Here is a 14,262-nt window from a genome sequence, read left to right as displayed (position 1 = left end):
CTCAACGCTCAGCCAGGAGCTCTCGCACGCGCTGGCGCGAGTCATGGCGCATGCAACGCGTCTGAATGCTCGCCTCGCCTCGCGCAAATGCGACCGTCCTCGCAGCCGACAGTCCACCGCCTGCTAAAGAAGCACAGCGACGAATGCGGCACCGGCGACACATGGCAGGCTGGTCATGACGCAGTCATAGGGTGTTGTGTGCCGTCAGAGTGACTCCCTGTGTGTCAGGGATAGTCAGGGCTGTCCATCAGAGCTGCAGTAAGCTCGGAGACACCCCATTAGCGCGGCTCGACCTCTTTGAGTCACTGCCTTCCCGGCGGTTTGGCTGTAGAGCCTCTACAACAAACTCTACAGCAAAATCGCGCTCTACATCGCTCTACAGGCGACTCACATCGTCACGCGCCGGATTTAGAGCTCTACAGCTCTACAGCGCTCTACATCTCTACAGCTCTACAGCGCTCTACACTCTACATCCTCTACACCCTCCCTCAGCCCACTCCCGCCTCTCATTTGTGTCACACCACGCGGAACGCATCTCCATCGCTTCGGTGAAGGGGGTGAACCGTCCGTGCCATCCTCGATCGCCGTGCAAAGCTCGCTTCCGAGCTCTCACGCCGCGCGTAGGGCCCTTAGGGGCCTAGGGAACACAACCCCCTCTCTCTTTTCTCCCAGTAAGCTAAAAGTACACACATACCAGGTGTAGGTACTTCTTGCTTGGGCGGGCAGCCATGCTGAAATTCTGGAAAAACCTGACCGGCCCCTGCCCTGCCCCTACCTACCTACCTACCTACCTTACTTATGGGAAACTAAAAAAGAAATCACGGGATGGGTGAAGGTGGGGTACTGTACCAACTAAAGTGATGGCTGGTGGTACTATACTGCAACCACAGTCCTTCCTGTGACATGGCAGGCCACTCTCAAGCCCTACAAGCACCAGATCAACGACTTGGGGAGGGTTGACATCGTGATTTGCGCGGACGGAAAAATTCTTTTTCTGCGGTGAAAATTCCGGCGTGAGAGAGGGAAACCCGAGAGGGCCCAGACCCTACCCTACCTACCCCGTCATGATGCCCGGCAAGCAAAAAATAAATAACACCTGAGCCGCCACCCTCGCCTCACCCTCCCGCCGCCTAGCCGCTCGCTCGCCGTTCGCTCGCCCGCTCGCGCCAGACCTTCTACCTCCTCGTGATCCGCCCGCCCCCACCCTCGCCTCACCCTCCCGCCGCCTAGCCGCTCGCTCGCCGCTCGCTCGCCCGCCCGCGCCAGACCTTCTACCTCCTCGTGATCCGCCCGCCGCCACCCTCGCCTCACCCTCCCGCCGCCAAGCCGCTCGCTCGCCGTTCGCTCGCCCGCTCGCGCCAGACCTTCTACCTCCTCGTGATCCGCCCGCCGCCACCCTCGCCTCGCCCTTCCGCCGCCTAACCGCTCGCTCGCTCCTATCCGTGCCACCCTATCCGTGGTCCTGCCGCCACCGCGCCATCCTCGCTCCTTCCTGCCGCCGCCCTCTGCTCAGTCGTTTGACCCGCCGCCCAATGCTCCGCCGTTCGCTGCCGTGGTCTGCCGCCGTGCCGCCGCTCCTTACCGTGCCGCTCCTTCCGCGCCTCGCCGCCCTTGCCATTTATTCGCCGTCCCTCCTGCCGTGCGTTACCGCCGTGCCGCCGTACCGCCGCTCCTACAGTGCCGCGCCGCCTCCCACACGCACACACCTTACCTCCTGCTCGACCGAGTTTGCGATGAGAAGTGACCCGAGCCGCCGGGTGCCCCGCAGCGGCCTCGCTGGACCAGAAGAACCGGTCCGCGAGTGCTCCGCAGCAGCCTCGCTGAGCCAGAACGTCGGCTCGCGAGGTGGGGTGCTCGTTTGAGCCCGACCCAGGTCGTAGTGTTCTTGCTCCCAGCGCAGCGCTTGCGCTTCGGCGGTTAGTGGTGCACTAACCTCTGAGAAACCCTTCGGGTCGCTCCTCATCGCAAACCCTGTCAGCAGAGTCTCCTATGGGAATGTACGTAAGAGCTACATACACTGAAAAACATTGAAAAACGAGACCTCATCACCGATCCGAGCTCGGCTCAAATTGCCATCCCCCCACGCGACACATCATGTGCACGATTCTCGCCCTTGGCGGAGACGCGTTCGTTCCCACTGCCAGACCGGCTGCGCGCATCTCATCGTCGCGCCTCGTTATGGCTGAGTCTTTTTCTGTCACCTTTGTTGCGCCTGACGGCAGCGAGCGAGTGCTTGGAGTGCCGGACGATGAGTACATCCTCGACCGGGCTGAGGAGAAGGGCATCGAGCTGCCCTACTCCTGCCGCGCCGGAGCGTGCTGCGAGTGCATCGGCAAGGTGATACTTATCTCCACCGCCTGTCGCCTCCGCCCTCACCTCCTCCGCCATCAGCCCCACTCCCCACTTCGTCTCCACCGCCACCTCTGCCGCCTCCGCCCTTTAGGTGATCGAGGGTGACGTCGACAATTCGGACGCAGCCTTTTTGGACGAGGATCAGCTGGAAGAAGGCTGGCGCCTGCTCTGCACGGCATACGCCACGACCGATGCCAAAGTCTTGACCCACCAGAAAGAGGAGTTTCTCGGCCTTTAGGTCAGCTCCGCAGGGGAAGGCGAAGGGCGGGGAGCGAGAGCGGTGCGATGAGCCCCAAGCGTCACCGTCCCGCGCGGCTCCTGTCCGTGATAGTGCTATGTGTGAGAAACGAGAGCGAGATCCGTCGATTGACCGCCGCACAGCGGCACAGGCGCTTTTTTGTGCGCCCCGCGGCGTGAGAGCGACTCTGAGAGGCCAGGCGGTGTGCCGTGTGCTCACCTCGACTTGTGTGTGCGTTTTGTGTGTTGTGGCTTGTGCTGAAGCAAAAAAGAAGATCACTCACCGCTCCCCAGTTTCGGATCTCAGCCGGCCTTCTTCTTGTTCGTCGCCTCGCCCTCCGCCGCCTCCTCCGGCACTCGAATCCCGCAGGCGTAGATGAGAAGCTTGATGCCGCCAGCGAGGCAGGCGGCGATGGAAAAGGCGACGACGACCGTCTGCTTGAGCGGCTTCCAGAGCGAACGCAGCAGCAGCCACCACTGTGGCTCGTTTGGCCTCAGCGTGGTCGGCACGGCCAGACTGGAGAGCTGATTTCGGTAGCCGCCGGTGGCGAAGGCCGACAGCAGCGGGAGGCTCCGCCGCCGCTCCTGGAACTCGTAGGCGCGGCCGTCCGCGGACAGGAGCAGCAGCGTCGGAAAGCGCTCCACATCGAACGTCAGTGCGATACCATTGTCGGTTGACACGTTGACGCGGCCGACTCGCACGCCCTCGCCCGCCGCGCCCAGCCGCGTTTCCATCGCCTCCCACATGGGCTCGAGCCGCTTGCAGTGAGGACACCTAGGAACACGCAAGGGTGGATATTACGGTCCGTCGGCGGAGGGAGTGCGGCTGCGGATCGAGGCACCCTTGCTGCGAGAACATGATGAACCAGTCATGACGGCCCGTGATGTGCTCATGCCAGTTGTCTCGAGTGAGGAGCTGCACGCTACCGACCACCATTGCATGAGCGAGGAGGAGATACTGCAGCAGGCCGGCGATCATCGAGCAATGTTAAGGGCGCGCTGTCTGCTATACCGTAGCCGCAGCCACTCCCAGCTAGCTGCTCGTGTGAAGATGTAGGACCTTCCTTAGGTCCGCCTCTCACTGTCTGTGCGATGTGAGCTTCTTGTTTCTTATCAACCTATCTGTGAACTCTGTCGAGCGGGAGCTCGGTCAGGGGTCGTAAAGAGATGTAGGACCTTCCTTAGGTCCGCCTCTCACACCCTCACTGTCTCTTTGTTTCACTGTCTGTGCGATGTGAGCTTCTTGTTTCTTATCAACCTATCTGTGAACTCCACCACCCTCGCCCAGGGATCTACAATGCTGTCTTAAGGTCCGACAGGTTCGGCACCGGGCACCGCCTCGGTATACAAAATGCGCCTGCGGGCGGACCCTTACAGATCACAGATCACCTATCTGTGAACAGAGTTCGTTCACCGAGCTCCGCAACTCGAGATCCCTCGAGAGTTCACGCGGAGTCGGCTGGGGCTATACCAGACAGAAGGGCGCGCCGAACGCTAAATAAATAAACAAATGCGGGACGCGATCCAAAATCCAAATCGCAACATAGAAACCCAAACACACACAGCCACGTGGCATAGGAGAACAGGAGGTGAACGGAGGTCAGCACAACTTCCCAAGGAAATAAATAAAACACTCAAACTCTGAGACGAGATGGGATTTGGGGGCCGAGCGGCCGACTACACGGTGAGCCATACGGACGTTGCAGTAAACCTTTTCCTTCTAAGCAGGGCTACACAATGACCCTATAGTGTGGGGGTGTTCCTGGCGAGTTGTGATGTCACTGATGAGTAGGATTAGACTAGCCAATACTATTTTCAAGTTCATATATGAAAATACCAACTTGCCTATGTGCACGTCTCCCCGCGGCGGCCCGGAGGGGGCCCGGCGGAGCGGTCAGAGCAGCACTGCGCCGGCCGGCGAGCGACTGTCGACTATAGTACGGGCTCTATTGAACGGCCTCCAAGGTGCTCTCTAGACTGCCCTATTCCCGCTCGCCCGGCTACGACGCTGTACGCTGAGCTTCGAAGGAAAAGGTTTCCGCTCGGCAATAAATAAAAACGGACACCTCTACTGTGAGATGGGTAAAAAGGAACAGGTCCCCGCCCGTGCGATCTTTGTGCAGGGTTCTTTGTGGGTGTGGTCGGCGACTAGCCCCGGGGTCGTCCTCTCCCGATGGGGGACTAGCACTAGCCGTCTTCCACATGGTCCCTCGGGTCCCTGCTGCTCCTAATCTCTTCGTACATCCTCCTGCTGATCTCCGCAAAGTCCTGCTCCCTCCCTCGTCTCGCCCTGCGCGTCTGCTCTGCCTCCCCGTCGTCTGCCCTGCGTCGTCTGGCGACGGTCCTCCATAGTCGGTCGAGGTCGCCGCCCTCCTCGTGGCTCTTCCCAACGTTCCCTCGGCGGCCGATGCCGTCTGCTCCGGCTCCCCAGTAGGAAGCGAAGGACGGCGCTTCGGCGCTGTCGTTGTGGATTTTTTTTAGAAAGGCGGTCGCACAGCACGATTCGCGCGACAGGCGAGGCGCGGGCGACGGCTTCCTCAGAAGCCTTCGCCCGCACCACAGGAGCAAAAGAATTCAAACACGTTTACGCGTGCGGAAGACCAGGCGTGGACGCGCTGCTAAGGGACGTAGTTTAGCATGCGCTCCGCGTCTCTTTCCACCAGGCGGCCGCCTTCTTCGGCGTCCTCTGCTGCGTCGTGTAGTTCACGTAATAGAGCCCGAACCTATGGGGAGGGCAGGCAGGCGAGGTGGGAGGCGTGGCCTCGAGGAGGGGCTGCCGGCTGCAGTGGAGCGGCCGGACCGCTTCGAGTAGCCGTCCGCCCATTCAAAGTTGTCGAGGAGCGACCAGCCAAAGTAACCGCGCACGGGCACGCCATCCTCGACGAGGGCGAGCCGCACCTGCTCCGTGTAGCCGGTGTAGTAGTCGAGCTGCTCTTGGTCGGCCGCCGCCGCCGCGGCGGTGAAGGAGTTGCAGGACCAGCCGTTCTCCGTGACGTAGATGTCGCCCTTGTACCTGGCCGCCACCCAGTTGAGCAGCCCCCGCAAGCCGGCCGGGTAGGAGCGCTGCCACGGCGACGCCGCCTGCGGCCAGCCGGCGCCGAAGGTGGCCACCACGTGCTGGTCCGCCTCCCACCCGCTCGACGCGTCGCCGCGCTCTCCGTCCGCCACGTCGCGCACCATGTGCGTGGAGTAGTGGTTGATGCCGAGGAGGTCGATCGAGCCGATGAGCAGCTCGCGCTGCTCCGGCGAGAAGGAGGGGAGCCGCTCCTGCACAGGCGGAGGAGGGAGGCGGGGAGGGAGGTGGGGAGGGAGGCGGGGAGGGAGGCGGGGAGGGAGGCGGGGAGGGAGGCGGGGAGGGAGGCGGGGAGGGAGGGGAGGCGGGGAGGGAGGCGGGGAGGGAGGTGGGAGGGAGGGGAGCCGCGGTGTGTGTGTGTGTGTGTGTGTGTGTGTGTGTGTGTGTGTGTGTGTGTGTGTGTGTGTGTGTGTGTGTGTGTGTGTGTGTGTGTGTGTGTGCTTGTGTGTGTGTGTGTGTGTGTGTGTGTGTGTGTGTGTGTGTGTGTGTGTGTGTGTGTGTGTGTGGAGGGTGGCCGAGAGGGGGCGTTGCCGCACCCCGACGTTCCGCCGCATCGCCGCCGGGTAGTCGCCGCTCAGCAGTGGCTCGAGCCACCAGCCGAGCCAGAACTGGAGCGCGCGCTCCGCGGCGGCGGCGTCGGCGGCGGAGTTGGTCAGCGGCCGAGCAAACTCGCAGTTGAGGGTGATCGAGATCCTGCCGCCAAGCGTGGCCGCAAAGCGCGTCCGGTAGACCGCCACCGCGCGTGCGTGCGCGTTGAGCACGTTGGTCGAGACGACGTACGGCGTGACGTCGCCGCCCGCGCACGGCCCGCGCCCCGACTGCGCCGGCACGCAGCCGGGCGCGTGGTTGCCGGCCGAATAGCCGCTGACGGTGAAGGTCCACGGCTCGTTGAAGGTAAACCAGGTCGCCACGCGGCTTCCGAGGCGCTCGAAGGCGAGCGTGGCGTACGCCTCGAACTCGGTGAGGATGCGCTCGTTGTCGGGCGTGTGCCAGCCGCCCCTGTGCTCGTGCAGCGCCTGCGGCAGGTCCCAGTGGTAGAGGGTGACGTGCGCGGTGATGCCCGCCTCGAGGAGCCCGTCGAGGAAGTCCGAGTACCAGGCGATGCCCGGCTCGTTGGGCACCATGGAGTGGCCTGGGGTGCGAAGGAGGCTGTGAGGAGGTGCGGAGGAGAAGTCGCGTTGCAGTTCAAGTCCAGAGCTGCCGCTCACCATCCCACGACATCATGCGGCTCCAGGAAAGGGAGAACCGATAGTGCTTCAGCCCGAGCTCCGACATGAGCGCGATGTCGTCCCGCCAGCGGTGGATCACGTCGTCCGCCACATCGCCCGTGTCGCCGCCGGCGACTGCGCCCTTGGTATGCGAAAACACGTCCCAGATTGATGGGCTCCGGTTCGTCGCATTCCAGCCGCCCTCAATTTGATACGCGGCTGTGCCCAGGCCCCAGACAAAGTCCGCCGGGAAACCGTTCGCGCAGGTGTCGTTCGCCTCCACAGCATTTGCCGACAGCACTGCTCCGGCTTTGGTGTGGCCAGCGCTGGCCGTGAGCACACCCAGAGCGACCAGCGAGACGGAGATGACGGCGAGTCCGCCAAAGGCAGCGGCGGAAGCCGGGCCGTTGGTTAAGCGACCGGCGCTCCGGCGATGGAGTAAGGCGTAGGGTGCTGTCGGCATGCTGGCAAGATTGTGGCAAGAATTTTCTGATCACGGGTGACATCGCTCACAGCTGCGAGAACAACTGCGGCTGGGGTTTCGCTCGTTTTCACAACGCGGCCGCCTCGAGACGCCGCGCCGTCGTGCAAATCGTGCCCGAGCCGTCCACAAGGCCGCCGGCACATTTGACAATGTGCCCGGAGCGCAGGGAATCGAATGGGTGCCGGCCGCACTGCAAGCGAGCGAGCGAGCACTGCAGTGCAGTGCTCGCTCGCACTGCGGCGCTGCGCCACGGCGGCGAAGCATGTCTGGACTTCAAGGACAGCGCTTCTCCGCTGCTCGAGGCTTGCGGCAAGCTGAGGGAGGGTGTAGAGGATGTATGTAGAGTGTAGAGCGCTGTAGAGCTGTAGAGCTGTAGAGCGCTGTAGAGCTGTAGAGCTGTAGAGCTCTACATCCGGCGCGTGACGATGTGAGTCCGATGTAGAGCGATGTAGAGCGCGATTTTGCTGTAGAGTTTGTTGTAGAGGCTCTACAGCCAAACCGAGCCGCGCTAATGGGGTGTCTCCGAGCTTACTGGAGCTCTGATGGACGGCCCTGACTATCCCTGACACACAGAGAGTCACTCTGACGGCACACAACACCCTATAACTGCGTCATGACCAGCCTGCCATGCGTCGCCGGTGCCGCATTCGTCGCTGTGCTTCTGTAGCAGGCGGTGGACTGTCGGCTGCGAGGACGGTCGCATTTGCGCGAGGCGAGGCGAGCATTCAGACGCGTTGCATGCGCCATGACTCGCGCTAGCGCGTGCGGGAGCTCCTGGCTGAGCGTTGAGTCCAGGCGAGTTGCGCTGGCCACGATCGCTACGCCGAGCCGAGCTGACGCGCCGAGGCGCCGGCCAGTCGCAGCCGTGAGGCATGCCACAGCAGCAGAGGCACCTGCCACCCATTGGGCGGGCAGACAGAAGGCCAGGGCAGCACTGGCAAGTGCAACGCGCCTCATGTCGGAGAGCGACCGTGCCTCGTTCGCCGCTTATGATCTAGAGTTTGTTGTAGAGATTTCACGTTGTAGAGCGCCTCTACATCGCTCTACATCGGACTCACATCGTCACGCGCCGGATGTAGAGCTCTACAGCGCTCCAGAGCGCTCTACATCTCTACAGCTCTACAGCTCTACAGCGCTCTCCAGCTCTACAGCTCTACAGCGCTCTACACTCTACATCCTCTACACCCTCCCTCAGGCGGCAAGGTCCAGGCCGACCACACGGAGCACCCGAGGCAGCTGGCGTGGCCTCACTCACTCATGAGACATGAACTGTGCTACCCGTCGGCGGGGCCAGCTGCGGTTTCACAACGAGCCGCCCTCCCCTATACATTCACATTTTTGTTGTAGGTCTGTTGTTGGCAAAGCAAGACGCAGCGTAATTCGGGCAAGAATGAGTAAATGACGCGGTATCGGCACGACAAAAGGCGCGAGGTGGCATGAAGGTTGCAGCGAGAATCGGCGAGGGACTGCGAAGGGAGATAGAAAGAGGCAGACGCCCAAGGGTTAGGGTGGGCGACGGCTAGCACCACACTCCTCTCCTTAAAATCCCTGTGTGGTGGCGGCGTGCCGTCCTCCCCTGCTCCCATCCCTCCCTTGGCATGTCTGTTTTCTTTCTTTCTTTGTTTAAAGGCGTGGAATTGCGCACACTAGCGCCCTGCGAGCGCCGAGCGGGGCGGGGCGCGCGCTGTGCGTCTGCGTTCCACCTTGTTAATGCTTCGCTCCTCCCCGGAGTCGAACTTGGGAGCTGTGGCCCGTCTCTTTCTTTTTAAGCGGAGAAGAAATCGACGGCGCCAAGCTGCCCCGCGCCCGCTGCACACCGACCCCTGCGACACACGACTTTCACTGTGGCTCCTTCGCACTCGACTTCAAACAATGGGCATCGGCGACCTGTTCCGCGCGGCCGGGCTCAGCCTCGCCGACACATCGTTCCTCAAGCTCAACGCGCTCTTCCCGCTGATGCTCGGCGGCGCACACATGGCGGTCGTCTCGTGGGTGAAAGGCCCCGCCTCAGTGGTGGCGGTCGAGGCGCTTCCAGTTTCGGCCGATAAGGTGCCCATGCTCGTGGTGGCATCGATGCCGATTCTGGCGACCATGCTCTCGGTCGTCGCACTCGAGTGCCTCGCCGCGATGGCACCCAAGGGCTACGAGTCGCAACGCGGGCGGGCGCAAAAGGCGCCGGGCGCGGCTTCGTGGGCCTCGTGCCCGGCGTGGGTCGAGCGGATCCAGTGGGCGCAGTACAACACATGGGAGGCGCTCATGTGCCTCCTCCCCTCCCTCTACGTCGCAAAGGAGTGCGCGTTGCCCTCGCCGCTGCTCGCCAAGCTCTGCGCGCTCTTCCTTCTCCTCCGGCTCGTCTACCCGTTTGCTTACGGGCTGGACATGGACTTGGGGGGCAAAAAGGGGGGAACGCTTCCCCCCCCCCCCCCCCCCCCCCCCGCAGCCTCCTTTGCCCGCCAACTCCTCACCGCCCCCCCTCAGCTGTGGCTGACGGGCTTTTACGCCACCGGCTTCATCTCCTTCGCCGCGCTCTACCCGGAGATCGCGCTGCCGCTCGTCGACATGGCGGCCAAGGCAAAGTGAGGATGGTGCAACCCGCGGCGCAAACGCACTGCTGCTGTTACATGTGTTACCATGTACTCGTGTACTCCCTCTAGCGACTCCTGTTACCATGCACATTCTCGGTCATCGGCGGCCATCCCCGCCCGCGTCATCCTCGAGGCGCCACCGCACAGCACCGCACACCGCTGACACCCGGACCCGGCCGAGGCGTTCGCTCCGCAATTCCGGAACTCGTTCAGAGACCCGCACAGCCGCGCACACACTGTCCACAAGACGCGCGCCGGTTTTTTCAAGGGGTAGTGCCATTTCATTGTGGCACAGCCCCCGTTACAAAACCTTGATTTTGACCATTTGCGCAAAAAGGTACATGTCCGTGCCTTCCAGAGGCAGCTGCGACCCCGCCGAGTAGACGGCGGCACACAGCAGGTGGCGCGGTGTGCCGCCGTCCACTCGGCTGGATCGCAGCTGCCTCTGCGCGTCGGCCTGGGGATGTACCTTTGTCGCGCGCCGAAGGCGACTCGACGCCGCTGAGATCGGAGATCAAGCTCTGACAGGTCGCACGTCCCTCCTTTGACGCCGACGTGATTCACCCGTGCAGATCACATCAGGACACGGTCTCGACGCGCTCGGTACGACGCCTGCGACCCGTCTCGGGTCAGGTGGCACGACGCTCATCGCGCCTGCCAGCGCTGCCGTGCAGGTTGCCACGACGAGGTCGAGCACGCTTCTATACGCTCGCCGAGCCTTCCTTTCCATCCCATTAGGCAGCCTGGGAACGGTGGCGGTCAGAGGCAAAGCCTACGAGGGGTGGTGGAACCACATGTCACGGCTACTGCCGGCTCGAGACCCCACGATAGCCTCCGGAGGCTGACTTTGAGGCACCATCATCGGACGATGTCGACGAGTTGGGTCGCTCTCGCGGTAGCCAGATGACCTATCATACTAGGAGCATCGGCCATGGCCGCAGGGAGCGCGGGGGAGGGCGCTGGGAGCAACACGGAGCTCCGTTGGACGTTTTCAAGATTAGCGTGTCAGAGTGAAATGGCACTAGCCCAGACGTCGGCCACGGGTCCAGGTCTTTATGTACGCGGGATGAACGTACGGTAGTTTCGGTAGACCACCGCTGCAGACAAACAACTCACAGCCCCCTCGCCTCCAAATATATGCCCCCCCCCCGCTCTGTCGCCTACATGTATCCCGCTCCCCGTCGCGCCGTCCGCGTCCTGCCTCCTGCGGTCCTGCGCGACAGCGAGCCCCCAGCCGAGAGGTGTGTCGGAGCCGATACGCACACACGGGCCGTCGAGGGCCGACGCGACGGCGCGCGGGGACGCGCCACACCGCCCTCGCCAAACCGCTGGGTCTTGCCGCAGAAACAAAGAAAAAAATCGGCTCGGCGTCTGTGTCTCCGTCGGGTGATCTCCCATCCCGGGTGGTCTCAACGAATGGGCGGTCCCCCCTTGCAGACTCGCGTCCTCGTGTTTTGGGAAGCGGACTCGGCCTTTTATCCGGGCGTCGTGACGGCCATCAGCGGCGAAGAGACGACGGTCACACACGACGACGGCGACGTCGTTACGTATCGGCTCGCAGAGGAGGTGTGGTTCGAGGAGGTGCGCGTCGGCTCCCGAATCCGCGTTTTCTGGCCGGCGGACGCCAAGTTTTATGGTGGCGAGGTCACGAGGCTTAGCGGCGACAAGTGCACGGTTCTGCACGATGACGACGAGCGGCAGACGTACAGGCTGACAGACGAGGTTTACTTCGTCGAGGCGAGCGGCGTGCACTATGATGGCCGCTTCGCGACAGGATACAAGTGCGTATGCTATCGCGAGGCGCAGAGCAAGGCGATGCCTTACCGCCTCCGCCTCCAGTCAGAGCCGTGGAATGACACGCGGGGCTTTGCGACCGCCAACGAGGCCGCGGCTCACTATGCGGTGCACAACGCGAGCGCGCCGCCCGTGGCGCCTGTGCTGAAGCCGGAAGAGGCTTCAGAGCCGCCGCCTCCTGCCGCGTCCGTCGCAAAGCCGCCTGCTCCTCCCCCAAAGCCGAAGCCTCTGGAGCCGCCAGCGCCCGCTGCAAAGCCGAAGCGACTGGAGCCACATTCTCCCGCCGCAAAGGCGAAGCCACTAGTGCCGTCTCCCGCCGCCGCAAAGGCGAAGCCACTAGTGCCGTCTCCCGCCGCCGCAAAGACGACGCCTCTGGAGCCGCCTCCCCCCGCCTCCTCCGTGGGCTGCCTCTGCGGAGAACACCCAAGAGGGGTGCTCGGCTGCCTTCTGCTCTTCGGCCACGGCGGGAAGTGCATCGTCCCCTCCGCCGCTGCCTCCGCTGGCGCGGGCAAGCGGCGGCGCAGCGGCCTGCCAGACCCGCTCGAGGGGGAGAGGCGGCCCGACAAGGCGCCGACGAGGGACACGGCGAAGGATCTGGCGCGGGCGGACGCCAGAAGCGGCTCAAAGGGCAGCGCAGCGCCGGCTGGGAAGAAGGGTGAGTGGAAGGGAGAGGGGAAGGGAGAGGGGAAGGGAGAGGGGAAGGGAGAGGCGGCAGCCGATGAAGCGGCGAGCACGCTGCCGCCGAGCCGCGCGGTCGTCACCACGAGCCTAGCCGCGAGCACGCTCTCTCCGGCCAGCCAGTCTTCCAGCCAGTCTTCCATGCAGTCTTCCATGCAGTCTTCGGGCCAGTCCGCAGGCTCGTTCCAGCTCAAGGCGCGCGGGCGGCTGGTCGCGCTCGAGGCAACGCTGTGGGCCTCCTCTCGGCGCCGCCCGCCGTGCACTGTCTCGGAACTGTTCGGGACCGGCGGCGGTAGGTGACGCTCCTCGGCGCCGAGACGCAGGGGGCGCCCATCCCGAGGCTCGAGGCGCGCAGAGCCCCCCCTCCCCCCCCTTCCCCCCCAGCGCTGCCCTGCCCTGCCTCGCCCTGCCCCGCCTCGCTCTCCCTCACCTCTCAATCTCTCCCGGCGGCGCAGAGGCTCGAGCGGCTCTTTCCATCGGCCGTCGGCTCAGTCGGTGGGCCTGTCGAGACCAAGTCCGTCGTCCAGCGGGTCGCCACTCTCGAGGCGGCCGTCCGCGCCGAGGGTTTCTGAGGGTGGCCTTTGGAGGCGGGGGGGGGGGGGGGATAAGACATGAATGCGCCTCCAAGAGTGTCCGAGAGAGCGTCCCCGCACCGAGACGAGAGAGGCAGAGGGCCGCCCCCGCGAGAACGAGATGTCCAAGGCCAGGGCCTTCTAGAGGTAGCCCGAGGGGCGAGGGGGGGTGAGGGTTTGGCATCTGGAGAGAAAAGAATTTACCTACCTCGAGGCACATACAGGTTACAGCTTAGCTCTGCGCAATCCGAGGATCACACAGGCTCTGCACTCTCCTGACTCCTCTGTCCGCTCGTCCGCTGGCTGTGCACCGCTGGCTCTCTCAGTCTCTCTCTCTCTCGCTTTCTTGCAAAAACGAAAAACGGACACGGGACAGTCGATCAACGGCGCATTGACACTTGAGACTTGTCACACAGACACAGGGAATCAAAATCAAACACAAGCTAAATGTTAAAATGCATCCCGTGTATAAAGCCGTAGTATGTATGTAGGAAGTGAATGCAGAATAGGGGGGGGGGGGGGGGAGCGGCAAGCGACGCGAGGGGGCTGCTCCCACCGGCCGGGCGGGCGGGCGGGCGCCCCAGGCCCTGAGGTGCATAACTACGTGGTAGTAGAGAGCAGGGCTGCGGGCTCACGTGGCGCACACGCCGCCGCAGCGCCGAGAAAGCGGAGAGGCTGGAAGGTAACTCGAGTGGGGCTCCTTCCTTGCCACGTTGCAACGACGCACGTCGCGCCCGCCGCACGTCCCTCCGCTCTAGAGCATGCAGCCGACCGAGTTCTACCACGGGACCTCGCTGGAGGCGATTATGGCAATCCAGGAGTCGGGCTTCCGCGTGGATCTGTCCGGCTCCAATGCCGGCGCCGCCCTCGGGCCAGGAGTCTATGTTACCACGACGCTACTGAAGGCCCTGAACTATACGCTGAGGGCGCGACCGGCAAGCCAAACCCAGCATCGGGAGGTGTGCTGGTGCTTGAGGTCGCCCTTGGACGCTGCTACCGCGTGCGTTCGAGCAGCCAGGAGGAGCGCACAAGCTGGGCAGCTCATGGCTACGACTCAGCCTGGGCCGCAGAGGGTGTCATTGGCATCCGTGAGGAGAACTGCGTGAGGGACCCTGCCCGCATCCGCATCACCAACGTGGTCCTGGGCAACACACGAGCTGCACAGGATTCAGGCTACGAGGTTTGCAACGGGCGCCTTCGCAATGTCGCGGCGGAGAAGGAGGCGCAGCGCGAGCGCGACGCAAGCCGCCTAATCGAGCTCGGAGCTGAAAGGCAGCGG

At 63.6% G+C, this 14,262-nt stretch overlaps 5 protein-coding genes across 5 annotated transcripts; 3 read left to right on the top strand and 2 right to left on the bottom strand.

Moving 5' to 3' along the window:
* Window positions 1–2,178: 2,178 nt before the first annotated feature.
* On the top strand, window positions 2,179–2,590 carry EMIHUDRAFT_66718 (hypothetical protein; the record flags this gene model as incomplete). The annotated part of the gene is made up of 2 exons (XM_005766169.1): window positions 2,179–2,337; window positions 2,444–2,590. The coding sequence occupies 2 exons, from the start codon at window positions 2,179–2,181 to the stop codon at window positions 2,588–2,590; spliced, it is 306 nt and encodes a 101-aa protein (XP_005766226.1).
* Window positions 2,591–2,892: 302 nt separating this feature from the next.
* On the bottom strand, window positions 2,893–3,568 carry EMIHUDRAFT_212299 (hypothetical protein; the record flags this gene model as incomplete). The annotated part of the gene is made up of 2 exons (XM_005766168.1): window positions 2,893–3,364; window positions 3,432–3,568. The coding sequence occupies 2 exons, from the start codon at window positions 3,566–3,568 to the stop codon at window positions 2,893–2,895; spliced, it is 609 nt and encodes a 202-aa protein (XP_005766225.1).
* Window positions 3,569–5,221: 1,653 nt separating this feature from the next.
* On the bottom strand, window positions 5,222–7,333 carry EMIHUDRAFT_103655 (beta-glucosidase; the record flags this gene model as incomplete). The annotated part of the gene is made up of 4 exons (XM_005766167.1): window positions 5,222–5,312; window positions 5,390–5,856; window positions 6,199–6,794; window positions 6,871–7,333. The coding sequence occupies 4 exons, from the start codon at window positions 7,331–7,333 to the stop codon at window positions 5,222–5,224; spliced, it is 1,617 nt and encodes a 538-aa protein (XP_005766224.1).
* A 1,862-nt stretch (window positions 7,334–9,195) lies between these two features.
* EMIHUDRAFT_356837 (hypothetical protein) lies at window positions 9,196–10,116 on the top strand. The gene is made up of 2 exons (XM_005766166.1): window positions 9,196–9,754; window positions 9,833–10,116. Exons 1-2 carry the CDS (start codon window positions 9,227–9,229, stop codon window positions 9,932–9,934), a joined length of 630 nt encoding a protein of 209 aa, XP_005766223.1. The 5' UTR covers window positions 9,196–9,226; the 3' UTR covers window positions 9,935–10,116.
* Window positions 10,117–13,744: 3,628 nt separating this feature from the next.
* EMIHUDRAFT_212294 (hypothetical protein) lies at window positions 13,745–14,236 on the top strand (the record flags this gene model as incomplete). The annotated part of the gene is made up of 3 exons (XM_005766165.1): window positions 13,745–13,942; window positions 14,002–14,085; window positions 14,156–14,236. 3 exons carry the CDS (start codon window positions 13,745–13,747, stop codon window positions 14,234–14,236), a joined length of 363 nt encoding a protein of 120 aa, XP_005766222.1.
* Between the last annotated feature and the right edge of the window lie 26 nt (window positions 14,237–14,262).

This window comes from Emiliania huxleyi, assembly GCF_000372725.1.
Source record: "Emiliania huxleyi CCMP1516 unplaced genomic scaffold EMIHUscaffold_52, whole genome shotgun sequence".
Lineage (NCBI taxonomy): Eukaryota > Haptophyta > Isochrysidales > Noelaerhabdaceae > Emiliania > Emiliania huxleyi.
This window is presented reverse-complemented; position numbering and strand designations above follow the sequence as displayed.